The sequence below is a fragment of the Chenopodium quinoa genome, unplaced genomic scaffold (assembly GCF_001683475.1).
Source record: "Chenopodium quinoa cultivar QQ74 unplaced genomic scaffold, ASM168347v1, whole genome shotgun sequence".
In the NCBI taxonomy this organism is placed as follows: domain Eukaryota; kingdom Viridiplantae; phylum Streptophyta; class Magnoliopsida; order Caryophyllales; family Amaranthaceae; genus Chenopodium; species Chenopodium quinoa.
The window spans coordinates 5,302,675-5,325,642 of NW_018744502.1; the positions used below are offsets into that span (position 1 = coordinate 5,302,675).

The following is a 22,968-nucleotide window of genomic DNA, read 5'->3' on the forward strand; positions in this document are numbered from 1 at the left end:
CACGACAAAAACTGCCGTGCCGTAGCGCGGCAATTTTGTTTCTGGAAGATTCTTTTAAATTCATTTTTATCTTATTTTTTTCAAAAGCACATGACAATTGGGCGCCGTTTCAGCTATTTCGGGCTCATTTTAGGTTTAGGGTTTTATAATATTAATTAATTGGGCTCAATTAATAAATAAAATGAAATGGGTTAAAATGGTTTGGACTGAAATGGAGATTGGACAATGCTTGACTAAATACTAGGACTGAAAATGTGGACTGATTTGTAAACTATGTTTGATTGAAAAAGGATTTTAAGCACTCCCGAGATTAAATACTCGACCCGACCAATAATGACGGTAAAAGATTGTTCATTATCGGGTTTAGTTTTGGGAGATATTTTTAGATGTCTACATAACCATAATAAAGAAATATTATAGTTAAACAATCCTTAGTCTGATCTCTAAGGTGGGCTCCCCCAGGTTATTAATCAGTTCAGACCTATTAGCCACTATACCACTACTTGTAAAATTGTGACGACTAAGATTCTGGTGCACAGACTAAGACCCTCGCTGAACTCTTTGATCTCCCTAAATCAAAATAGTTTCCTTCTTAGAAAAGGAATTGAGGTGAAGAAGAGAATTTGGTGTCTAAATAGGTAGCAGGTGGTGCAAACCCATCTTCTAGCACATCAAAGTTCCAAAGTGGTCTGGAGCTTGGTGGGCATGATATCTTATGGAATTTGGCTGCCAATTCTTTTGCTAGTAGCTCTTGTACTGAACCCCCCTGCGTGGGGTATTAACTCCTATCTCTATAGTATGTAATAATTTTAACTTAGCTCATTCGGAGCATCCTTAATCTAGCTTTTCTACCCCTTTAACAAAAAAAAAAAACTTCACGGAGTAAATTCGAATCAAACTTGTGGCATAATAATAATAATAATAATAATAATAATAATAATAATAATAATAATAATATAGATTTAAAATTTTAGAAATTGGGGTGATTTGGCAGATTTATTTGAATATTTTTTTAGACTAATAGGGGTAATTTGGGGAGTTCAAAAGTTGGACACCAACTTTTCACTCTCTTCCCCTTGGCTTATAATAAAGATATCCTTTGTTATACTATATCATCATTTTTTAGGTCAATTTTACTGTGTGGTTGGCCACATCATAAGACCGGGGTTACTCGAGTTACTCCTAATCGAGTAACCCCTCAAGTAACCCCTAACCGAACCCCTCAAGTAAACCCTGACCGAGTAACCCCTCGAGTAATCCCTGGCCGAGTAACCCCTTAAAAAACCCCTGACCGAATAACCCGGGGATTTTTCTGTGTGGCTGGGGTTACTCGATTTACTCCTGACCGAGTAACCCCTCAAGTAACCCCTAACCGAACCCCTCGAGTAACCCCTGACCAATCGAGTAAACCCTTTAGTAACCCCTTACCGAGTAAACCCTTGAGTAACCCCTAACCGAGTAACCTCTCAACTAACCCCTGACCGAACCCCTCAAGTAACCCTTGACCGAGTAACCCTTGACCGAATCTTTCAAGTAACCTCTGACCGAGTAACTTGAGTAATCCAGACCACACGGTGTGGCCAGCTACGTATAAAATTTGTGCATTTTTTAATACTCTTAAGCAGCTATAATTAAGCTATACGGAGTAGCTGTAGAGATTAAATAAAATAATAGATTCACCCAAGAAATAAACAAAAGACATTGACAATAATTGTATTTTCAAGTGTACTTTGACAATCTTTCAAATCTCTTAAAGAGGCCATTACCACACCTATGCCATATTTAGATGTCAGAATCACAACAAAATTGATTCACATAATCACATTAAATATAACGAATAGAGTACATTTGTACACATATTCTCTTTGCTTCTTCTTCTTTTTCAATCTGTCGGGCTTCTAAGGTAACATTTTAGTTTTAGTCTATTTAATATACTTTCGTGTTTTATGGTTCTGCTTTTCATATTTTACATATTGGGTTGTAGAGACTAGAGATTTTAATTACTAGCTAGCTATTTTGCTATGCGATTGAGCTAATGAAAGTAGTTTTGGTCAATATGTCCATTATTCGGATTTAATGTGTTATATGTCTCTCAGTGTATACACTTTTTGTATTCAGACTCATCTTTTAAAAATTTCAAGTTCTGTATCCAGTGAAGGCAGTAATTATACTTTTCGGAGCTGAAAAAAAAAAAAAAAAAAAAAAAAAAAACTCTTTAAAATTTGCACAGGATTATAATGGAGTCAGGAACATCAGATCCAGGGATCGATGAAGCTAGTAATCATTTCACATGGAAAAGATTGATTAAAGAGGTAAAGAAGGTGAGTCTGCTTGCAGCACCGATGATAACAGTGGCAATACTCCAATATATGGTGCAAGTCGTGGCGTTGATGATTGTTGGACATCTTGGGGAACTTCCTTTGGCTAGTGTTTCTATTGCCCTCTCTGTTACCAACATCTCCGGCTTTAGTCTTTTTGTAAGTTGTAACCCTCTTCTTCATTTTCTTATACTTTTAAAAACTAACACAAAACTAAATGAGTATGTACTTGTAGTATTCATATATTGTTTGGAGTTTTCTGCAACAAGTCTCTCCTAGATATATAAAAAGTCATACCTAAACAATATAATAATGCAAGTCACTAAGTCACCCTTTGATGAATGAAAGGTGCCCTGACACGATATAAAAGTCACTTCTCAACAATATAACAAGTCATCTCCTTAAATCACTATGGTCACGCCGAGCACAATTAGTGTCATCAATTAATAGCGTTGATTAAGTTGATAATATGTGATTTAATCTTGCATTCTATAATTGATTGGCAGATTGGACTATGTGGTGGGTTGGATACATTATGTGGGCAAGCATATGGAGCAAAACAATACAAAAAAATTGGAACATACATTTACAGTGCAATAATATCTCTGCTTTTTATTTGCATTCCTATAATCCTATTATGGATTTTCATGGACAAAGTACTGATTCTAATAGGGCAAGATCATCAAATCTCAGTTGAAGCACAAAAATTTGCAGTTTGGCTAATCCCAGGACTCGTAGCAAGCGCTTTCTACGATCCCTTGGTTAGATTTTTACAATGCCAAAGTCTTGTTATCCCTCTGCTAATGAATTTTGCAGTTGTTCTTGGTATAACCACTTTATCATGCTGGATTTCTGTGTATAAATTGAATTATGGAATTCAATCAGTTGCCTTCTCTCTTAGTCTTTGCGGTTGGCTCAACGTTCTGTTTCTTGGGATTTACATCAAGTGTTCTTCTATTTGTGAGAAAACTCGTACACACTTCTCCAAAGAAGCTTTCTACAATATCTGGCTTTTTCTTCGGTTTGGCTTCCCTGCTGCTTTAATGATTTGGTAAATTTCCTTATCCTATAGTTCTCAAGTTATGTTGGTAAATTTCTTGAAATGTTCTCCTTGATAGATTTCTATCTGCCATACGCTCATGTCATGTAATATGTTAACGAACGCCAACACTAGCCTCAAGTGGTGGGGTTTTGAAGCTGTGGTGTTGCTTTCAGGTCGCCTTCCCAATCCACAACTCGAGACATCAGTGCTTTCCATATGGTATGTCAATGTTTTATAGTACATATGATTGTGCTTTCAGTAGCAGACTAGTCCAAATTGCTGACTATTGCAGTACATTTTTTATACTCCGTAGTACATCTAACTTAACTTCGTGGTTGCTCTCTCCATTCGAAAGAAATTATCCATTTCGTAAACTGTGACTCACGTCACAATTTGCAAAGTGGACAATCTTTTTCGAACCAAGGGAGTACTATTATCTCTATTGACAGTCTCAACATATCAACATTACTTTTCACAGTTCCAGTCGGATTAGGTGTTTCAGTAGGGTAATTCTCTTGCCCTCATAACAACTCTTTCGCTATTCATATCTTCACAATGCATCCAACATAATTGCTAGAAGTTTATAATGACATTTTTGCAGCATAAGAGTGGCAAATGAGCTAGGTGCAGGAAACGCAGAAGCTGCAAGGTTATCTGCCTGGGTTGTAACAAGTGCAGTTGTAATAGAGACCTTTGTAGCGGGTGTGATTCTGTTTTGTATTCGACATATAGTGGGATACGCTTACAGTCATACCGAACAAGTTGTGAGTTATGTTGCAACATTGGCCCCCTTCCTTTGCCTTTCCATCATCACTGATGGCCTACAGATGGTCCTATCTGGTGAGTTTACAAAAGCTCAATATTGTTTCATATGGCTAATCATAAATGTGTTATTTATTTTAGAGGTTAAACTTTCCTGTACTAAAAGCCTAATATACATGATTACTTAGATGTAGCTAGCAAAACTGACTGATACTAAATTCTAAAATGCAAAAACACAATGCAGGAGTTGCAAAAGGAAGTGGATGGCAGCGTATAGGAGCATATGTGAACCTGGGAGCATTTTACATAGTCGGAATCCCAGTAGCAATAGTGCTCGCTTTTGTTCGCCATTTGAATGCAAAGGGTCTATGGATTGGTATTTTAGTAGGGTCAATCTTGCAATCGATACTGCTGATCACAATTGCCGCTCTTACAAACTGGCAAAAACAGGTCTAACCTTAAATTCTTTTGCAATGTTCTCCTTTTTTTTTTTTTTTTTTTTTTTTTTTTTTGTATTCACAATGTGCTTGTCAGTGAGCTGAAACAGTCAAAAATGTTTGCAGGCTATCAAAGCAAGAGAGAGGGCAGCTGTAGGTAATGGTGAACTGAGAACTAGCAACACTCAATGATGATGAAGAACCACCAAATTTTGAGATCAAGTGTTGTTTTACTGCCTCAGCCTCATTGACTACAGCCTGATATAGTTGTTTGTATGGGACTAATCAATATGTTCAATAAAAATAAACCTCAATTGAATGTAGTTTTGAATGTAAGTTTTGAATCAAAATATTTTTGCAATGTAGTTTTGAATGCAAGTTTTAGCTGAGAGAAGTCCCAAAACTTCCAAACAAATAGAGTTACAGTGACAATTTTAATGGGCACCTTATATGAATCTTTCTCATTATCTCGCCTTCCCAACATGCATTAGATATCCAACCAAAGGAAGGTGTATCCCTCCTTTTCTCTTCTCTTCCTTTCCCTCCATTTCTCTCTATCCAAACATATTGTATGTAGAGTGAAAATTACACACCCATCTTTAACCGATTATCTAAGGCTTCAATAATCAAATTCTTCATTCAATAATCAGGTAGCTAACTTTAGTAAATGAGCCTCATAGTCCAACTATATTGGACATAAATAATCAAAATTCCAATCATATAATTAGAGAATTACTCAATTACCCACCTTTATGGTATATATAATCTGTTCAGTTTGAATAATGACAATAAATAAATAAAATCAAGTCAAATAATTACAAACCATTGCTCTTCTATTGCCACCGTTGTCAAAAAACATACAAAGATTTCAAACAAAATAACACAAAAATATTATATAGCCTGACAAACAGAAACCTTAGGTTCTCCTTCACTTGAATATAGATATATGTAGCATACAATTCTAATGTGCTCAAAATGTGTGATTCTCGATTATGACTAGCTCAACTGAAACAGAGAAAAGAAGAAAAGAAAACTGTGGCTAAGAACATACTGACTCGAAACTTTAAAGACGGTGGCAAAAGATTTGCACTGAGCTAGCTGTACCAAAGCTACTTCGACACAAGTACCAGTCCCTGATCTGGCCACAGCACCCAGATCAACCGAGTCACTACTGCCACCAATACACAATATAACATCTTGAGCTCCTTTGTGCAAAAGCATCTATACACTCCAGCCTCATAATCGGTATTAAACCACACAGAATACTGAAAAGGCCCAACACAAGGATGCCAATCAAATCAAATTCAGGAAACTACAAGGATAAAGATTGTGGTGCTAATATACAATGATACAACAAAATTTTCGTGCATTACTACAACAGCAACTGCAATTGGAATGTAACACACAATAGAAATTTCAGACTATAAATACAAAGGATAACTGCTTCCCAGCATAAAATAAACCCTCACGGCATAACTGTAGAGGGAAGCAGCATGATGAAAAGTTTCAGAGATCAGAGTCATGCTTGCTGGCCAAACACAGTTCATGCAACTCATTCAGTATCCATTCCTCACCTGTATGCCCACCTAGTACCAAGACTCGAGTCCCACCAACAACGCATGTACTATGACCCCATGCAAACTTAGGCGCCTGCCCAGGAACATTAAGAGTCCTCCATGACGGTTTTTCCTCCGATGGATCCAACAGAAAAAGCTGAGAAGGAGAATGCAAGTTAGCAATCGAACCTCCAAATATAATGATCCTACCACATGGCATGCTCACAGCTACATGATCAAGTCTTGGAGGAGGAAGCACCGCTCCTTGGCTTCCCGTACCGGCCAGTGCACCACACTCTAATTGCCTCCATCGAGGGTTTTCGCTCTCTATGTCAATGGTATAGGCCTCACCAGACCGTAGCCTCAACTGCCCACTTTTCACCAGTCCCCCAAACATGAATAATTTTTTTTTCCCATAAACGGAAAGTGAGTGACCGAGCCTCGAAGGTGGGGCCCAGGAAGTAGGAATCTCCGTCCAAACCGGCCTATCTGTAGTGAGGTCGAGCAAGTATGTGTCGCTAAGGAGCACCCCAGAATCTGTGCATCCCCCGGATACAACCAACTTGGACCCATCTAAAGTACAAGAACTATGCCAGGACCGACGTACTGGGGGAGTCCCACCAGAGATTTCAGTCCAAGTTGGCTGCTTGGCATCTAGGTCAAGGATGAAGACATCATTGAGCAATCCTTGCCTCCCGCACCCTCCAAATACAACAAGCCAGGACCCATTAAGGCACGAGAGTGTGTGACCCCATCGTCCAGGAGGTGAGGACTTGACACTCACACGGCGCCACTCTGGATGCTCAGAGTCAAGGTTGAGTACAAAAGTGTCATCCATAGGCTGCATTCCAACACCCTCACCACCAAAGAGAACAAGACGATTTCCAGCGGCACATGCACTAAAATTACAGCGCGAAGGCTCAACTGATCCCCCTACAGTAAACTTCCTCCAAGAAACTGCCTCCAGAGTGGTGAGTTCCCTTGCCAGTCGAACCCACCCCAAGTTTTTCGTCATTCGCTCCAAATTATATGTCACTTCTCTACCCCATAGATTTTGACAAACCATCTTTCTGACATGCTCGTTTTTTGTCAGCTGATATATCCTTTTACAAACAGACCCAATTGAAGCTACATCTCTTGGAGTCAAGCGTGATAATATGTTATAAGCCAAGACCTCATCGGAAAGTTGGAGAATACCGCAGGTTTCTTCAACCTTTGTGGAATACTCATTTACGCACTTGAATTTCTGGTCATACGTCTGTTTGAAAACTGGATAAGATACATGGTTAAGGTTTATCTTTGCTTCGGAGAAAATCTGAATGCCTATGACATGTGTGACAGTTCCATCATCATCATATATTGGTTGAAGCCTCAGCCTGTTAACCAGGGGAGTGCCATCTTTTCTGAAATTGAGAAGCTCCCCTTGGAACTCTACACCATCTTCAAGACATCTTCTCATCTCAGAAACGACAACAGGGTCCACCAGAGGATGCCTTCTTTGAGCATGAGGGTCCCTGTACTGTAAGAAACGACTGGAAATAGTTGCACTAGGAGTCAGTGCAATCTCTAGTAACTTTGGGCAAGAACATCATACCGATAGGGAAAAAAAAGAGCAAAAGAATGGTAATAAACTGCATGGAGCTGTGGACAAGCAACGCAATACATACAGAATATATAACAGATAAAGTACGCAAAAGGTTAACAGAGCAAGAATGAGAATGACATATTGACATCCAACTTTAATAAGCAGTTGCAAGCCTTGCAGCAACAAAATGGTCTTTACATAATTAAGCTAATTCTTTGTAATTTCATACCCACAAATGATGTTGTAATTACATATTTCATAACATCTTCAGATTTAAAGACAATGTTGAATTGCCTGCAACAAAATATATTGTTTTAACTTGACTTAGTTATCAAAGCATTTAATAAACAGGAAGCCACCAGTACTTAGGTAAGGACTCCAAGCATTGCTAGCATAGAAGATTTCACCAAACTGGGCAGATTTGTTTTGTATGAAACGACAACCGTTCAGAATAATCTGATAAAACACCTCCCTTTTCTTAATTTATGGTGAAAGGAATGAGCCAAAGCATTCACATGAAGGAAAGCATGCCATCAAGTAACTGTGTCCTTGATTTAAGTTCACATGATCAAACAAGTCAAAAGCAGAGCATTTGTTAATCCTAATATAATAAATGTAATTACTACAAAAAATAATTTCACTTTCTAGCAATATACAAAGTAATTCATTTCAGGGAGAAAATCTTCTAGCTTGAGATAAAAGAGAATACTCTTTTAATCACTATCTAGACCATCAAATTTTATTTTATTTTTCGTAAAGAGAGCCACAAGAGCTATGATGTACTCCGTGAAGGAATTTAATCCTATACCAAAGACCTTAACCTAAGCTAGTTGCCTAATCACTAATGTTAGGCCCTGATCTCTTCACCTATTTTTGCTGAACTTAAATTATTTTTATTAAACTGAAATTATTTTTACTTATTTTAACTGATTCTCTATTACATTTGTTATTTAAAGCTACTCAACTTTTACTGATTAAAAATTTTGTTTATTGAACTTAAATTATTCTTAATAAACTTAACTTATCTTTATAAAATTGAAATTATTTTTACTAAATATTATTTTTTAAGGTAAAGTGAATAGGGTCTTATAGTGATTTTCACATAACTGAATTTTATTATACTTCGTATAAAGTTACTAGTTACTATTTGTAATACAATAATTTTTTTATTTTTTTTTTTCGGATTATAACTTATTTTACTAGCAATAACTAATTTTACCGATCCAAACTTGGCTTAGCTGAATGGCAAATTAATACTTGTAAAACTTAGATCACATTTATATTCTCATTGAAAAGGCATAATCAATAACTATATACTTAAGGCGAAATCTGGTTAAAAAATTTCCCACTTCTTTAACTTTCCTTTCTTTATTTTTTTTTTTGCCAAATCGTCATATGTTTTTTTTTTTTAGGCAATTATATACGAAGTATATTCTATATTGTATCCAACAAAAATATTTTAACATATCTTTCATATAAACATATACTAAGTATAAGGTAATATATTAGAATATACTATCACTCAACTATGTATATTTTCTTTGAAAGTTTTTTTGCTCCAACCGGGATTGACACTTAGCTTAGTAATTCCCCCATTCCAATAATATTATAACAAGAATGAGATTACGCATCCCAAACCACATTTTATATGTTAAATATCTATAATTGTAAAACAGTAAAAAGTGATATTGTGAAAGTATTTTATGAGACAAATCTAAGAAGATCCCACGTGACAATATTTTGCTTAACATATAAATCATATTATACGGTCAAACAAGAGGAAGTATATGTTTATTAAAATTGATCATTACACACTTAGCTTAGTATGTTTATTGATTAATTTATAATAACAATGTAATAAATAAAAATTGATTTAACTATCGCCAAAAAAAAAGGGAAAAAAGTCAATTAAATTTGTATAAACATTGTGCCGGTACGGATGGGGTTTATAAGTACATTGTACGGATAGTAATTAACATAAATTTTCATTCTTATATAAAACCTATGATCATTAAATAAAAACGTTTAACAATGATAAATAACTTTTGACATCAATATACATATAATATTTAAGTTTTTTTTTTAAAAAAAAAACAAATTCAAGTTATTTTGTTTCAATTGAAAACATTCGGTTTTTTTTTTCAAATTATTGTTAAAAATTAACATTGTAATTCAGGTTAAAAAAATCGACGGTACTTAAGCTAGTAATAATAATAAAATTTTAAAAAAAAAAAAAAAAGACATATCTTCCCCTGCATTTTTCATATTTAAAATACTTCCATTTGAAGCATAAAACACTAATTTCAGCATAATACACAGCGCACATTACAACAAACAATTAAATCAAACACCAACTAAATAAATCATGCAATTAAATAACCACCAGCTAATACATTAATTTAAAAATTAAATTCATAACTATCCCATAAAATAAATCAAAGAAATTTAAAATCCACTAACGAAATTAAGAGTATACTTCTTCCGTTCTAATAATATTAAAACAACAATGAAATTACACATCTCAAAACATATTTTATATGTTAAAAATCTATAATTGTGTAAGAGTAAAAATTATAGGAAGTTGATATTGTGAAAGTATTTTATAAGAGGAAACTAATAAGATCCCACCCACGTGACTATAATAATTATATGGTCAAACAAGACTAATAACTAGTGCAAAAAAGTATAACATAAAAGCGAAAAAAAAAAGACTCACCAATTGTGGCCAAGAACTTCATTAGCACGATAGCCAGTAAAGATCTCGAAGGTAGTATTAACATAAATGATAGGAAATTCAAATTCAAGCGCATCACACACAACAATTGAAGATGGTGTTGGTGGTGTAAAATAATAATAGTTATTATACAAATAATCTTCATCATCTTCATCTTCATCTTCATCTTCATCTTCTTCATCATCTTGTTGTTTGATTTTCTGGGTAAATTTTCTGGGTTTTTTTGCAGAGCGATTATTGGGTGATTGTGGTTGTTTATCTGAGTCTTCCAACATAGCCATGGAAGTTAGATGATTATGCATCTTGTTTGTGTGTTGTATGTTGTGTTTCTCTCTCTAAAAATAAGGATTATTTGTGTTTCTCTCTCTAGGTGGGTATGGAGAAGAGAAGTGATGGTCTTTTTTGGAGTTGTAGTTGTATCTTTTACTAGAGTATATGATATTGTTGACAAATGTGTTGGTGGAAATGACCTCCTTTGGTGAGATATTTACAACAATGCCTAACAACAGTTTTTTCTTTGATTTAGCATAATTTTTAGGTAGGGTGTGCTCCAGTTCTATTTAGGATCTATTTGGTCATTTTAATTTTACTTCGACCCTTGTAGGTAGGGTGTGCTCTAGTAACACTAATTTTTAGTGAAAATTTTAAGGTACAGCCGCCTATATTTTGCTTGGTACAGACAAAAAATGCGGAAAGAACATGTACTGTTTTGTAAATAACATACGGCTGTTTTGTAAAGAACAAGTTGTTTTGTAAAGAACAATCAATTTTTATGTTTTTTTTTAATATCTAAAGAACATGGTAATATTATGTAATGAACATTATTAATATATACCCATCATAATTTAAACACAAAATTCAAAGAACATTTCACAATTATCAATTAACATTATATAACAAATAAAAGAACATTACACTGACAATCAAATAACATGGACATATGTTCTTTTCACTTTTTTTTGGTGCAAATATTTTTTTTTACATTAGGTATATGTTCATTACATTTTAATAGTATGTTCTTTTCACTATAGCTGTATGTTCTTTACATTTGTATAATATGTTCTTTCCGCAAAACGTCTATACGAGGCACGGTACAAACGCATGTAGGAACCACACACTAAGTTTTTAGGTCTAAGTGTTGCTCCCAGATCAACATATCTTCATTGATTAAAATTTACTTTTACAAAAAGTAATATCTAAAATTTGAAAAAGATTAACATGCTACGTGATCTCTAATGATTATAGTAAACCATTGATATACTAACTCACGGTCTCACGGTGTATACTATCAAAATACTTCATATATACTCCCTCCGTCACTTGTTTTTTGGCACATTTTCCTTTTTAATCCGTTCTTTTAATTTTTGCCCCATTCTATTTTTGAATATATAGGAACACAACTTTATTCTCACAACCACAGACCACCTCAACCACTTTTCACTCTCATCGTTTTTTTTTCAACCATAAATTAATAAAGTGACATTACCTCTATACGGAGCTAAAAAATAAAGGATGGATGTATCAAAATGAAACCTACAAGTTGGTAGATTGTCTAGACATTTTACACATCCTCTAACAACTTGGTATGTGTATGCTAACAAGTAACAACCTACCTCCCATGTGGTTTGGCTAATTCCATAGGTGAGAATTGAATTGAATTTAAACCTCTCTTTAGCTTGTTCAAAATTAAATTCTACATTTTCTTATTTATTGTGTTCAACTCTTTTTTATGATTTTGGGAAGAATGGATCAATAATCTTCATTTTTTTAATTGAAGTTAAATACTACTATGATTATTATTATAAGCCCAATTAACACCAATCACTTATTTCAAGTCATATATAGGTTCTTCTTTTGCATTGTATGATAATTGATACTCATGATTTTTGCGCATGTGGTTCTTAACCTTAACATTTAAGCAACATGGATGATTGATGGATTGTATTTGTAGCATGTGACATGCATGGGTCATTTGCCTACAATATCGCAATAGATACTATTTTTATCTTTTGTTTTATTAATTAGAATTTAATTGTCGCATATATGATATATTATTCATTATTTCTTAAAAAGCATTTATTTTTATTTTTTTTTTAAGTGGTATACTTTGCTCGGGAGTCGGGACATAGGTTTAGGTGAAGTTGAATATAAAAGGTAGAAAATTGATAATTGGGATATTAAAAAATTATAAGAAAAGATAGTAAAGTTAATATTTTGTTGAAAATTAAGTAATGTGAGAGGAAAGAAATAACAAAAATAGAATAGAACTTGAGAAAAAAAAAATAGTATAACACTGTAAGAAAAAAAAAAAAAGTGTTATAAATTATAATGTGATAATGAATAACCTGCTCGTAAATCATAATAATCAAGCACTTGTAGAATTGTACTTCGTATTTAGATTTTTTTTTTTTTTTTTTTTTTAATATCACAAGTTAAAAAGGTTAGATATTTGAAGGAACATAGACTACATAGTTAAAAGAGTAATTAAAAGCAAAGGTAGAGGGTAAAGTGGGAAATAAGCAGTCCACGGTGTGTGTAGTGACAACCACGTGTAAAAAAGGATATTTTGAGAGAAAATATCTAATCTCCTGATGAGCCACGCAACAAAGTCCACGTCATCGGAAGGAAGATATTTATGAATTAGCAAAAATGGGACGGTGCCCTAAAATAGAACGAGACTTGTGAATATGAATAAAGGGAGATTGCACTTTTGCCCCTTAACAAAGCCGCAATCTAATAATCTATCATTATCTGCAATTTGTCATATGGACATCATTTTATTTTTCGACTAGATTATAAGCCGATAGTAGTAGTCTTTTTTCTCATAATTAATTTATAATATAATACTCTCTCCGTCCCCGAATGATAGTCACTATTTTCATTTTTGGACACCATAAATGTTAGTCACATTTCACAATTTTAGGTCCCATACAATAACACAAAATGACCTATATACCCTCATTTTTTTGGATGTATTATATGTGCTTCCCAAAATACCCTCATATTTGCCTTTGTACTTGTGCCTTAATTGAATGAGTTGTCTCCCTTTTTAATGACAATGAGTTTCTCTCTCTTCTTTTTGTTTTGCAAATGATTGAATTTTAGTTCCCATGTACTTTATTTATTTCTCCTTAATTCCCGTGATTTTCACCCAAAAGTGACTATCATTCGGGGACGGAGGGAGTATATCTATTAACTATTACTAAAATAAAACGTTGTTGATGTCTTCACCGTCCATGTGCCACTCTCATAATTAAAAAATTTCCTGTCTAAATGCAAGGATGGTGTTTTTTTTTTTGGGGAGCTATTATATTTAACAATTTTAAAATTATATTAGAAGTTTCTACATTATAACTACAATCTTTCAATTTATCCATAAAAATGAATCAATTGTAAATAGCACACTTATAAATGAACTCTTACATTGAAATATATATTAGGCGACGTTGAACATGTATTATATCATAATTTTGATGAAAATCTAAAATTTTAAAATTACAAATATTTTTGTACAGGGTGCATAATTTTTATTTTTATTTATGCATTTTTTTTTAAATGTACAAATTATAAAAATAGATTTTATATAAATCGTGCATCACACGGGTTCTAACCTAGTATAAAAATGAGGCAACTCATGTGGAATAAACAAATGTAATGCATATAAGAAAGATGAAATCAAAAGGCAAAGATTATTAAAACTACAATTGAGAAAAAAAAATATTATTTTTGATTAATTGTGTTGAAAATATTTAAACATAATATAGTATACATTATATTACATTAATGATGAATGTAATTCCCAATAAAACTATACAATGTAGAAGCCGTATGATCTTTTATTGATGGATTAATTTAGTTTGAAAAAAAAAATATATACTATAAAATAAGCTAAGTAGATTAACCTGTTTTTCAAAACAAAAAATAAAAAAATAAAAAATATATAAATAAATAAATAAAATAAAAAAAACCCTTAAAGATGACATCATATATTGTATTGGCGAGAAATTTTTAAATGATAGTTTGACATATGCCTAAAATGATCGATGTAAGCATGACCTGTTTTAGAACGATTTGCCAAATTGGTGTTAAAAAATAAATAAATTACTAAAATAGTGTTCGCTTAAAAATATTTCTCAATGTAGTGTCCATGTAGGTTCGGAAATTACAAAGCTAGGAGTTAAAAATTAATGGCTAATACAATCCAAATATATATGTATACCATCAAATTCTTTATCTTTAACGCTTACAGTATCTTGACTAGAGTGAATACGAAGTAATATAAATGTTTAAAAATTTTCTAGCATTTTTGTTATGGTATAACCTTGTAAAAAAATGTATATGTAACATGATACATAATGCATTATTTAGTCGAATTTAAATTATCAAAGGGCACTCAATCACCAGTCTTGAAACCAACTGCTAGTTCTACAATGCAATATCAATTTGGAGATGATATTACTTTATTACAAAATAACTCAAAACATGTCATACTAGCTAAGTAAGAAACTCAATTTAGCACCAATTTTTATGAATTCGGAGATGATGATCGGACAGCCTTCAAGGTACAGATGTGTGCTCATGCTTCAAATGAAAATTTGAAGAGTCATGTTGGCGAAGAAGTAGAGTTGGAAGCTCCATTTGATCTGTTAAAGAGTAGACATGCAACATTGTTAGTAAGAAAAGTAATTCCGTTTGAACAATTATATATACATATAAGAAAATTATCTTAAAAAATTAGCTAACCTTGATGAACAAGTTTTTTATTGTGTCCCTTTTGTCGACAAACACTACATGTCACCCTTGCTCGATTACCTTCATCCATCTCATTTTGTAACCTTTGGAAAGGAGGTCGTCCAGGACTACGCTTGTGACTAGCATGGGCAACAACTTTTGGTCCATTATAATGTGTCCAATAGTCTTTGTCAGGGATAGGATGAAATGTAGCTCTATATGTTCCCATATATTCACCACTTGAATAAAATGGGTCAACAAATTGAGCTAGTGACAAACTATATGACCTACATACAGCAAGAACATGGGAACAAGGAATTTTGTATGTATGAAGCTTCTTACATGCGCAAGTTTTACGACTAAGGTTGACTGTATGGGTATGAGAACTCTTTTTTTTCTCTATTGCCACATCCAGTTGTCACTTGGTAGATGCCATCGCCTCGGTGATACATCTCAACCTTGTGATGAACTGCTTTAGCATCATTAGCTTCTATGTCCTTCGTTGTTTTATCGCTATACAAATGTCCATCAAGAAACCTTTTTTTTCGATGATTCACATCTTTGTACAAAATATGTATTCACTCGAAAGAATGTCAATTTGACTAATGCTGTAATAGGTAAAAAAAAAACGAGCTCCCTTAAGCACATTATTGAAGACTTCAGCTAAGTTGGATGTTTTTAGCCCATATCTAAAACCACCATCATGGCAAAGAGACCACATACTAGCATCAATATTACCTAAATATCGACGAGCTTCTACATTCATCTCACCTATTTTTTGCAATCCATGGTCAAACTTTTTCTTTTGATGTTGGAAAGCTGTCCAACCAAATATTTTCTTCAGCTCTTTGTTCTTAAATTGAGTATGAACATTTGAGGCCAAGTGACGAATACAAAATCTATATATGATACGCATATGGCTCTCTCCATCCGGTGTTTTCTTCCTTCATTGCTTTCATAATGCCACCATGTCTATCTGAAATAACACACAAGCCAGATCGTTGTGTAACAAATCTCCTTATACATGCCATAAACCATGGCCAAGTGTTGCCATCTTCACATTCAACAATGGCAAAGCAAGTGGAAAAAGCTGGTTATTAGCATCAACGCTCATTGCAATTAAGAGAGTCCCCTTATATTTTCCATATAAATGAGTCCCATCTATGGTGATTAGAGGGCGACAATGCTGAAATCCCTCTATAGAAGGACCAAAAGCCCAAAAAACTCTCTGAAAAATATGAAGGTTAGGATCCGCGGTTTCACGATTGGAAAAGTGAACAATGGTACCGGGATTTGCCTCCACCATAGCTTGCATGAATTGTGGAAGAACTTCATATGACTCTTCCCAATCACCAAAGATTTCAGCTATAGCTATTTGTTTTGCACTCCAAGCTTTTTTGTACAAGATAGTGTAATTGAATAGATTTTTCATCACCTCAATCAAAACACGAACCTTGACGGATGTATCAACCTCTACAATGTTGTGTATATGATGAGCAATAAACTTAGATTTCAAGTTAGAGTGATCCTTTGTAAGAATGTCACTAACACAAGTGAAAGTATGAGGACCCTTGTATGTGACAATTGTAAATTTATCGGAGACTAAAGTCTTGCGTGTAGCTCTTAACTTCCAAGAACAATTCACAGGTTTCCTATCACAAATAAAGGTTATTGTGGTTGGTCTTGATTCACTCACTTTAAAACTTTGATTTCTTTGTACAGAGTAACTTGTCATTGCCTCAATCATTGCATCTTTGTTTGCAAATTCTTGACCAATGCAAAATTCAACCCCTGACTTGTAAGAAGCCACGGAAACCCATGACACCCACTTATTAACTTTATCTTCGTCAATTTCGTTAATTTGTGTAAACTCAGGGACTGGAGCACTAGAAGATACTACATCACTCTGCTTATCTTCGTTACTTTCGGCGGTTATGTCACCCTTATTCACCATATTTAATTCCTCATTAGCTTCATCACTTTCTCTATCACCCTCCTCGACGTCAACATCATTACAAGTGAGAGATTTATATTGAGAATTATGACCATCCTCTAATGTATGGGCATTAGTAACTTGATCAAAAAAATGTTGGTCATTTGTGAACAACCTAGTATATGTACTATTTGATGGATTTTCAAATGACATTTTCCTACAAATTTGAGTAAAAAAAATTACTATATAATCATACATATAAAAAAAAAAAAAAAAAATCAAACTAGCTACTCCCAAAACTCAATACATCTAATGTCGTCTACTCCTTTTCACAGTACAATTAGTCGTTAATATTGTAAGCATTATTTAATCATAGCTAAATTAATTACATCATAATAAGCAATAACCATTGGATTAAGTAGTAAAGATATTCATACAATTGTATATTAAGTATTGTGACTCTGGATCTCAAAAAAAAAAAAAAAAAAGTATTGTGACTCTGAGCACTTGTAAGTGGTGCATGTCTGACATATTCAATTGCAAAGTCTAATTCACCTACCTTATATGAGTATAATCAGACGATACCCACGAATAATTTTTCATAATTAGGTTAAATTTTACCAATTTACATTGTTCCATTAAAGTTTAATCTACTTGTTATGTAAGCCCATAGAAATTTCAATTGAATTTTAATTAGAAAAGAAGGAAAACATACCTGATTATAGTGATGCCAGAGATTGACTATGCTTCCTTGCAGATTTTGCATCTACCATCAACATCTATAACAATAGTGAAGTAAAACCTAAGAGAACTAGTTTTGCCCGAAAATAAATAAATAAATAAATAATAAAACTAGTTTTGAGACTCTAATTTTTAATTTAGACTTTTAAAACGAAGCAATACTATTAACTCCTAGCTTTGTAATTTCCAAACCTACATGAACACTACTTTGAGAAATATTTTTAAGTGAACACTATTTTAGTAATTTATTTATTTTTTAACACCAATTTGGAAAATTGTTCCCTGTTTTAGTAATAATAAATAGATTTTTTGAAAAAAAAAAGGTAGTTGGTAAAATTATTACAGAAAACTAACTCAATTATTATTATTTCATAATATTTCAAATCAAAACCATGAATAATTTTTTTTCCCCATTGAAACCCACTATTGTAAAACTATATAATGATAATTTAAATGTTAATATTGTATTGTGCAACTATTTTAAGTAAATATATAGATTACGAAATGAAAAGGAATATAATTATTATAAAGATAATATATAATATTAGGAATAATGTATTATTATAGTTGTATTATTATACAAATATTCATTCCAAAAATAAAAGATTTTTTCTAAAAAGGGAGGGGGAGTTTTGGAGGGAAAAAACAGCATCCATGAAGTGACACGTGTCATTCCTGGTGTCTGTTTTAGTATTATGTTATTGATTGATTGATTAGGATAGATTTCATGTCATACACGGTAATTTCACTACTTTTAATTAGAAAAGTAAAAATATTTTTTAAATAAAAATATCATAGACGAAATGTAACACTCCCTCCGTTATGTAATAATCGCAGTACTTTCTTTTTACATCCGTTTCATAAGAGTTGCAACACTTTCTATTTTAGTAAGGACCCATTACTATTTTATTATTTCTCTTTCCCACTTAACCCACTTGCATAAATATTTTATTACTATGTATTTCTCTCTCTTACAAACCCCACTTATACTATGGAGTACTTTTTTTATTATTTCTTTCTCCTATGAATAATAAAATATATTTCCATTAACTATACTTTGGCCCTGTTTGGTGGTAGCGTTTGAGGTAGCGGTTAGCGTTTTGACCAGTCAAAACACTTCTAGAAAAAATTTGAGAGTGTTTGGCAAAGTAGCAGTTCTAGTAGCGGTTAGTGATAGAGGTAGCGTTTAGGTAACTTTTCTCAAACGTTAAAAATAGTAGTGTTTAGAAGTAGCGGATAGCGTTTAGCAACTTTTATTACTTTTTAAATATATTTATATGAATTTTGATATATTTTAGTATTGCAACCGCTACTTTTGCCAAACACTCATACTATCAACCATTACTTTGACAGTTAACCTCTACCCTCTACTAATTGACACTACTAGAAAACAGTTGATTTACGAGGGAAATATTCTGTCGGTAAACCTTAAAAATCCGTCGGAAAGTCCAGTTTTCGACGGAAATCCGTCGGAACACGCTGTCGAAGACCCCTTTGTAGGAAATTTGGGTTATACCAAGGGATTTTCCGTCGGAAACTTCCATACCGACGGAATTTCCGACGGATATTAGTTTCTCGGAACCTTAGTTTGACCAGAATTGGAGGTTCGTCGCAATCTTCCGATGGAATAAAATCCCTCGGAATATTCCCCTGTTCCGACGGAATTTTCCGTCGGAAGGCCCCACCTTTTCGAGGGAATTTTCCGTCGGAAGTGGGGAATGTTACGAGAGATTTATTCCGTCGGAAGGTCCCCTTTTCCGAGGGATTATAATTCCGTCGGAAGGTCCCCTTTTCCGAGGGATTATAATTCCGTCGGAAGGTCTCCTTTTCCGAGGGATTATAATTCCGTCGGAACTTTTCTTCTTTGCGACGAAATAAATTTCTATTTTGGCTATATATTTTCCTTCGGGACAAACCTGTAATTCCTGCTTCTTATATTATATTACTCACTGAATAATTTGTGCAAATATATATATATATATATGTATATATTTATATATAGATATGTATATATATATATATATATACATATGTATATATATATACATATATATATATATATAATTCCAATGTTTACAATAAACACTAAGTTAATATAAAATTACAACTAACAAGCACTAAGTTCATCAATGCTATACAACAGCGCGAGAGCCCTGGCCAGCTCCACCAAAACCCGGGTCGTCGTCCCTGGGATCTCAAAATGGAGGTCGCACGTTGGAACATGGGTCATTGGCGTAACGACCCATCATCCTTTCTTCCAGCCTCTTCTCCATTTCTTCCATTTGGGCTTGTAGTTGGGCTTGAATTTGGGCTTGAACTCGGGCTTCCATGTCGGCTTCCATTTATTCCCGAAGAGCCTGGACCCTGGTTCCATCTGAGAAACAAAGGAGGGCGTGTATTGCATGGAAGAGGTGGAAAGTCGGCGACCTATCTGGCTGCCATAGTACATGTCAGCACTTTCGCCTAGTCCCTTCATACGTCCTTTTTTGTTCCGACCACCCACTGTCTCCCAGTACAGCTCATTCGGACTCTTCTGAGTCCTTTGAGTGCTAGCCGCCTCAACCCTCTTTTGGTAGGCCTCCTACAAGATAAACATATAAAAGGGAACAAACGAGGTAGTAAGTTATACAAATAAGCTAAACCAAATTGAGCCAACTATGGCCTATATGACCTATTCTTTGCCCATTTTCTATGTTTTTGACCAAATAAACAATTTCTTTCTCTAAACATGCATATTTTACGTATTGTAAGGGGTGCAGGCCTTGAAATCACAAAAAACTACAAGTCCCTAAGGTTTGGGACGCATTTTGAGCCAAATGGAGCCAACTATGGCCTATATGACCTATTCTTTGCCCATTTTCTATGTTTTTGACCAAATGAACTATCTTTTTCTCTAAAAATCTCTATTACAGGTAGTTTAAGGGGTACATGCCTTGAAATTCCAAAAAAATAAAACTCCCTAAGGTTTGGGACGCATTTTGGAGCCAAATTGAGCCAACTATGGCCTATATGACCTATTCTTTGCCCATCTTCTATGTTTTTGACCAAATGAACTATTTTTTTCTCTAAACATCTCTATTACAGGTATTCTAAGGGGTACATGCCTTGAAATGCCAAAAAAATACAACTCCCTAAGGTTTGGGACGCATTTTGGAGCCAAATTGAGCCAACTATGGCCTATATGACCTAATATTTGCCCATTTACTACATTTTCGACCAAATGACCTATTTCTTTTCTCATAACATGTCTATTATAGGTATTCTAAGGGGTTCATGACTTGAAATCACAAAAAACTACAAGTCCCTACGTTTTGGGACGCATTTGGAGCCAAATTGAACCAACTATGAAGTATATGACCTATTATTTACCCATTTACTACATTTTCGACCAAATGACCTATTTCTTTCTCATAACATGTCTATTATAGGTATTCTAAGGGGTTCATGACTTGAAATCACAAAAAACTACAAGTCCCTACGTTTTGGGACGCATTTGGAGCCAAATTGAACCAATTATGACCTATATGACCTATTATTTACCCATTTACTACGTTTTCGACCAAATGACCTATTTCTTTCTCTAAACATGCATATTTTAGGTATTGTAAGGGTTTCATGACTTGAAATCACAAATAACTACAACTCTCTAAGGTTTGGGACGCATTTGGAGCCAAATTGAACCAACTATGGCCTATATGACCTATTCCTTGCCCATTTACTACTTTTTCGACCAAATGAACTATTTCTTTATCTACACCTATTCATGAATAATGAACCAAGGAAAAAAGTTTAGGGAATTTGTTACCGCAATTTGCTGAGTTGTGGGGTTTACTAGCACTGTGCCTTTCCCAGGCAGCTCCTTGAAGTGTGTCTTCAGAAACAGCTCAGGAGCTGCTGGTAGCTGGCCCTTGTTCTTCGCCGCCTTTGATACAAAAAAATAGGAATAATCGTTAACCATGTCAAATCCTTGTTACATTGAAATACACAAATATGTCTTGTAATGTAAGATATTTTTAAATAAACTTACCATCCTTTTTGCATGTTGGGTAGCTGCCAACGAACCCTGCAAGTGGGTCCCTCGGACGGGATTTTCCATAGAACCGCCCCTTCTATTCTTCTGGTTTTGCGCCGACCTCTCCTTGTAAGTTGGATCGTTAGCAACAATGTCCATCATCTGCTTGTGGAGCTCCGCACTCAACCAACTTGGCCTAGCGCCTTTCATCTTGTGCGTGATGGTGTGGAACATGTCACGTAGGCGTGTGGCTACCCTCCTCCGAAATGTGATCTTCACTAGCTCGTCCATCTGAGGTGTCCATCTGTATTGTGCCTGCAAATGATAAAATACAAAAGTTATACACAAAACTAAATCAACACAATAGCTAAAACATGTATTAACCAAGACCCAAAAATATCATACGGTGAACAAGTTCCACCAGTGTTTCTTCGTAGCTGGAGGCACTTCGGAGAAGTTCCTCCAAGGGGCTCGGTAGGTACCAGTAATCGTACCGGATACCGCACTCCGAACCTTAGGATCATCAAACCTATAACAAAGGGGAAACAAAAATGTTAAACAAGTTCGAAATATGTAATATAAGCCTTGTATCTAATCATCCATATCATGATATTTACTTACCACAGCGTAGTAGGGTCCAAAAACGGGAGCTGTGACTCATCCTGTGGCTCGTCCTCTGACTCATCCCGTGGCCCATCTTCTGCAGGAGTGGATGGCCCCGTTTGATCCTCACCCAAATCGATGGCCTCCGCTTCGTGCATCTCCTCATCCTGGTCGTCGGTGAACAGGGTGCGGGCGGTCTCTTTCTCTTTCCCCTTTGCTTTCTTCGACGACTGCCCACTTTTTCCACCCGCCATGACTACCTGAATCAGATGTTAGTAAAATGACAAGATATTATAAATAAGGAGTGTAGTGCAACGTAATATGGCCTTTATACAAACACTAAATTTTTTTACATAAGCCTCATTAATATTTTGATTTTACAATAAGAAGCATACGTTTAAAGGAGATAAACATTTTCTCCTATTCAGTACTCTCATCACTACTTTCACTACTAGAGTCATCACTACTATCATCTAATACTACATCTATGTCATCATCATCGTCACTATCACTG

At 34.4% G+C, this 22,968-nt stretch overlaps 2 protein-coding genes across 2 annotated transcripts; one reads left to right on the top strand and one right to left on the bottom strand.

Annotated features, from left to right (window-relative positions):
- Positions 1–1,772: 1,772 nt before the first annotated feature.
- Positions 1,773–5,399, top strand: LOC110698034 (protein DETOXIFICATION 14-like). Its single transcript, XM_021875440.1, has 7 exons — positions 1,773–2,477; positions 2,825–3,369; positions 3,493–3,579; positions 3,810–3,866; positions 3,962–4,200; positions 4,367–4,572; positions 4,686–5,399. The coding sequence occupies exons 1-7, from the start codon at positions 2,238–2,240 to the stop codon at positions 4,749–4,751; spliced, it is 1,440 nt and encodes a 479-aa protein (XP_021731132.1). The 5' UTR covers positions 1,773–2,237; the 3' UTR covers positions 4,752–5,399.
- A 61-nt stretch (positions 5,400–5,460) lies between these two features.
- Positions 5,461–10,879, bottom strand: LOC110698033 (adagio protein 3-like). Its single transcript, XM_021875439.1, has 2 exons — positions 10,417–10,879; positions 5,461–7,647 (listed from the first exon to the last, which is right to left on the bottom strand). Exons 1-2 carry the CDS (start codon positions 10,734–10,736, stop codon positions 6,066–6,068), a joined length of 1,902 nt encoding a protein of 633 aa, XP_021731131.1. The 5' UTR covers positions 10,737–10,879; the 3' UTR covers positions 5,461–6,065.
- Between the last annotated feature and the right edge of the window lie 12,089 nt (positions 10,880–22,968).